At 36.7% G+C, this 5,008-nt stretch overlaps 1 protein-coding gene across 1 annotated transcript; it reads left to right on the forward strand.

The window, feature by feature from the left end:
* Positions 1 to 1,907: 1,907 nt before the first annotated feature.
* LOC147807531 (innexin inx4-like) lies at positions 1,908 to 2,693 on the forward strand. The gene has a single exon (XM_087166571.1). The coding sequence runs from the start codon at positions 1,908 to 1,910 to the stop codon at positions 2,691 to 2,693; it is 786 nt and encodes a 261-aa protein (XP_087022697.1).
* The last annotated feature ends 2,315 nt before the right edge of the window (positions 2,694 to 5,008 follow it).

The following is a 5,008-nucleotide window of genomic DNA, read 5'->3' on the forward strand; positions in this document are numbered from 1 at the left end:
GAAAACCACGATTACGCTGTGGTCGCAGAAAAGGATTCTCTAACGTCTTTCACGTTTAACGAAGTTTTGAAAAATTGGGAATTACCTCAATCACCCTTTAAGGACTGGCACAATTTACCACCCAAACATTTCGAGATACCTATTACACAGATGAAACAATATTTGAAAACGGAATTTTACCACGAGCATTTGAATGAACCCGCAGAAAAAGTTCATGGATGGCAAGCAAAAATAGCGACTCTGGATATGGGTACATTTATGTATTTGAATGCATTACTACCTATGGATAGTGTGACATATTGCGGACCAAAACTTGATGCTGTAAGTCTGGCTACTGATTATATAAGACAGTATGATTACAATTCTACATCTACAGAGGACGACAATAAAATAGATCAAATTTAAAAAAAAAAAAAAAAAAAAAAAAAAAAAAAAAAAAAAAAAAAAAAAAAAATTTTTTTTTTTTTTTTTTTTTTTTTTTTTTTTTTTTTTTTTTTTTTTTTTGTAGTTTAAAGGCAGGAGCTGAGTTTTGATAATCTCAGAGTCTCGTCAGAATTTCCGGAAGCCCTCCACTCTCAACTTTGGAATTTCTTGGAACTCGCAACTTTAGAATTTGTTGAAGGTCTCAACTCAAACAAAACATGTGTTCTGAAATTTATTGTATACATTGTAAAAAAGTCTTGGAGTTGTATTTGTGTAACAACGGTTGCAATAGACCCTTTCGCTCAATAAAGTTCTGCGATACGTGTTCAGACAAAATTCATGGAGAGCCATCATGAATGCATCGAGACTCATCGCTCGAATTGAAGATTAAAAAAAAAAAAAAAAAAAAAAAAAAAAAAAAAAAAAAAAAAAAAATTAATTTTTTTTTTTTTTTTTTTTTTTTTTTTTTTTTTTTTTTTTTTTTTTTTAACCTTATTGTTTAAAGTCAAGCGTTGAGTCTTAATCAATTCATTCCACCTCTGAATATATTCGTCATCATGGCCATGTATTGTTGTGATATGAAATGTTTTGAAATACCTCGTGAATCTGTGGATGGTATTGCTTGCAAAGATTGTAAAAGTTATTGTTACTGCATTTGCGAGTGTGAATCATATAAAAGAAAACATTCTTGCAGCGGATGCTTCCAGCTTAGCAAACAACTGACATTGCATCAGGGTTTTGAAAAGAAATGTCCTTCGTGCACTGAAAAGAGTTGCAAGAACCATTCTAATTTCCAGATTTTTGAATGCAAGACTTGTAACGAGCCAATTGTGTATCAACTTTACAAACCCAGTTTATAAAATTTGGGAACCCGTCTACAGTTATTCAAATGTTTTCAATTAAGATCAAGCGTCAAGTCTTGAAAAAAAAAAAAAAAAAAAAAAAAAAAAAAAAAAAAAAAAAAAAAAAAAAATTTTTTTTTTTTTTTTTTTTTTTTTTTTTTTTTTTTTTTTTTTTTTATGCTTAAAAGTTTTACGTTTGTCAAACTGGTTACTTGTTGATGAACCATCCAGCTACAGCATCAAGGTCTCTTTTTACTCATCAGCGCTTTCTAGTATAAAACATTGTTGCACCCACACCAAACGATACGAGATATGTAATCAGTTGTATGATGTAGTGCATTTGATGCGAACTGATCAAAGTCGCTCCCGTGGTTGCAGTTGCAGTACTGTAATACATTCCATACGCTGAATAGGCAAAGGACAAAAATCCTATAAACACTACTACCAAGAGTGCACCAATCATTAGTATCTGTAGATTCATATTTTTACTTTATTACACATTCAAAACAAGCAATCATGTTTAACGTTACGCAACTGCTGAAATGGAAACGTTCCCAGGTGCCACAAAAAAGCTTTAGCGCATTGATTGACCTGCAACAAATACATGTACGCAACGTTTTCTTGTTTTGCTTTGGACTTGCCATGACCCGACAATTTTTTGGAAGCAACATTATCTGTCAAGTGGATGGGCATCGCATCAACCAAGAATTGCTGGACACCAAATGCTTCATTAATAGTACTTTTACAGAGTCTTCAAGTGGAATTTTATATCACAATTACTATCAATGGGTATCGGTGGTACTTTTATTGCTGGCGTTTGTGTTTCATTATCCCTTTCGTATTTGGTCAAATCAAATGTCTAAATTTATGACAGAAATTACACACGAAATCAAAACCACAGATGATTCCGTGAGAGTTTTTAAACTTATTCGGGCATCTCGAGGAAACCGTTTGTTTTGGAAAGTGTTTGGATTGGAATGTGTTTACCTCGCGCAAAATGTTTTGATTCCGATAATTTTGAATATTTTTTTCAACTACGCTTGGTCGCTGTATGATTGGCATTGGAATACCATATCCTTATTATTTCCCGAAATGGCTTCATGCAACTATGATTATTATTCTGGAGGAGGAATCACTACAGGAAAATTTAGATGTTTGCTGCCTTTGAATAGCGTGTACAGAAAAGTGTTTTGGGTCGTGTATGGCATTTTTCCGACATTGATTGTATTTCACGTGTATATGTTGCTATATCGCCTTTACCAAGCTATACGTTTGGGAAAAGAGTGGATAAACATTTGGTGGTGTCTAAACATTGCAAAAGCTGAAGCAAAAACTTGGCATGCAAAGCAGAACTTGAAAAACCAATGGCGAAATGCACATTTGAAGGATCCGTTGTATGTCAGCATGGAAGCCTTCATCAAAAGTTAACAGCGTTTTATTTTAAAAAAAAAAAAAAAAAAAAAAAAAAAAAAAAAAAAAAAAAAAAAAAAAAAAAAAAAAAAAAAATTTTTTTTTTTTTTTTTTTTTTTTTTTTTTTTTTTTTTTTTTTTTTTTTCGTCTTTATAACTTTCAGAGCACACGGCGAGTGGCTACTTTTAAATCCCAAAGCTCGATGAGCATTCAACGTAGAAATTCTGCTTCGAAGCATCTATATTTAAAAAAAGCGATGTCTTTTCCCCGTGGTCGAGGTGTTGTGTTCATTGATGAAGAGATTATTTTTGAGAATGAAGATTTTTCGGTGGAAGCGGAACGAGTGGAATCATATGATGCAGTGTATGAAGATTTACCACCTCTAGATATGGAAGCGGGGCGAGCCGAATCACCTGATCCCTTGTATGAGAATTTATCTGTTTTAAACGCTGAAGCGGTACAGTCTGATCCATCGCATGACGAGTTATCCATGGAAGCAGAGTCTGTCGAATCACCTGATCCAACGCACGAGAATTTATCTGTTTTAAACGCTGAAGCGGTAGAGTCTGATCCATCGCATGACGAGTTATCCATGGAAGCAGAGTCTGTCGAATCACCTGATCCAACGCACGAGAATTTATCTGTTTTAAACGCTGAAGCGGTAGAGTCTGATCCAGCCCACGACGAGTTACCACTCATCATCTCTCCCGATGTGGAAAATTTACAATCCGAACCAGTGTCTCGAGAATTGCCACTCGATTCGATGGACACCCAACCACCCGTCGCCTCTTCCAACGAGAGACAAAACACATCCATTGAATCATCAGAGGCCTTCAAACCTCCAAATGCAGTTATAGTGTTGCCTGCTGGCCCAGAATTGGCTCAATATGATATCAGTCATGAAGTGCTATCTGACTTTTTGTGCGTGAGTGGCAATCAACACAAAAGTTTTACTTTTCTCGCCGTGCGCTTCAAGAATCCAGTTATTGTCTTGAAACACTTTGGAGGGGACTGCAATCCTATAGACATTCCTCGCAGTACTTGCATGTTGGTCGAGGCAAGCAATCGTCCACTCCAAGTACGATATGTTGGAACCCCTCTGATGTTTGTCATGCCTGCAAACTCAAACGCTACACCTACAGAGCACAGCATTCTCTTGTCGTTTTTCCCACGAACATCCGTAATATTTTCAGTGTTTGACAGAGAAACCCTATACATTGTGACCACAAGGAATCCATTTAAAAAAATTTGGAAGCGTGCGAGAAAGACAAAGGCCTTTGAAGCATTAAAGACATTCTTAGAGTGTTGCGTTTTACACACATCCAAATGTATGTTTGACATAAATACAGCGGCACTGATGAGGCATTTTAAACGCAATACAAGAAAGATCAACGTTATAAGTACGTGGTATGCCCTGGCTTTCGCGATGGTTCAAAGGGACGCGGTAAGACATCATGGTCGCGATCCCTGCGCACTCTTTGGAAAAAGATTGTTTCAAATTGCAGAACGCACGAAACACTTTGTACCTCTTCCACATCTCCCGCCACCAGACTTTTACACGTGTCAAATCACTTTAGGCAATGAGCACCCCGTGGGAATTGCCTTTCGATTGATAAATGGTAAAGTAGAATACGTATCTTTGATGATTATTAGCTACACCAAAGAATGGTACTTGGACGCGAATAAAAAGGCTTGCTGTTTTGTACCCACTTCCAAAGAAACCCTGTGCCGCAACTGGTTTCCACTCTTTAAAGATATCCTTACTTGGCGGACGTTTGGATGTAAGTTTTACGAGAGCAATTTGGAACGTTACAAAAGGATCTTGATGACCTTATTGGATTGGTTATCGATTCAAAAAACAGATCCGCATAGCTACATTAAAAACGATTTGCTGCAAGTGTATCAACTTTTAAATGGATATGTTGAAACAAGATGGTCTTTAAATCATTAGTGGCCTCGATTTTACAATCTCGAAGGAATCCGAACGACTTGGTGCATTTGCAGCACATGCAAACGTTGAAAAGGAATGTGTCCCGTGACATTTCCGAGGCATTCGTCATGAGTCAACCTTTGGTGGAAAGCCATTCCGAACTGTATCGACATAGCAAGAGTTTTTTGGATTTTTTACTTCAGTTGTGTCACGTGGACACATCCGAGGAACCACGCGTGTGCCAGGTGTCTGTCGAAACGTCAAACTGGGACGAAACGATAAAAAATTTGAAAGCGTCCAAGGATCGTTTCAAAGACAAAATGGACGCATTGGAAATGGAGAAAGTGGAAATTGAAAATAAACTCGAATCATTAGAGGGCGAGGTCAAGTCTATGAAAGCCCA

Source organism: Parasteatoda tepidariorum, chromosome 6 (genome assembly GCF_982258835.1).
Source record: "Parasteatoda tepidariorum strain Cologne lab strain chromosome 6, Ptep-v5.0, whole genome shotgun sequence".
Lineage (NCBI taxonomy): Eukaryota > Metazoa > Arthropoda > Arachnida > Araneae > Theridiidae > Parasteatoda > Parasteatoda tepidariorum.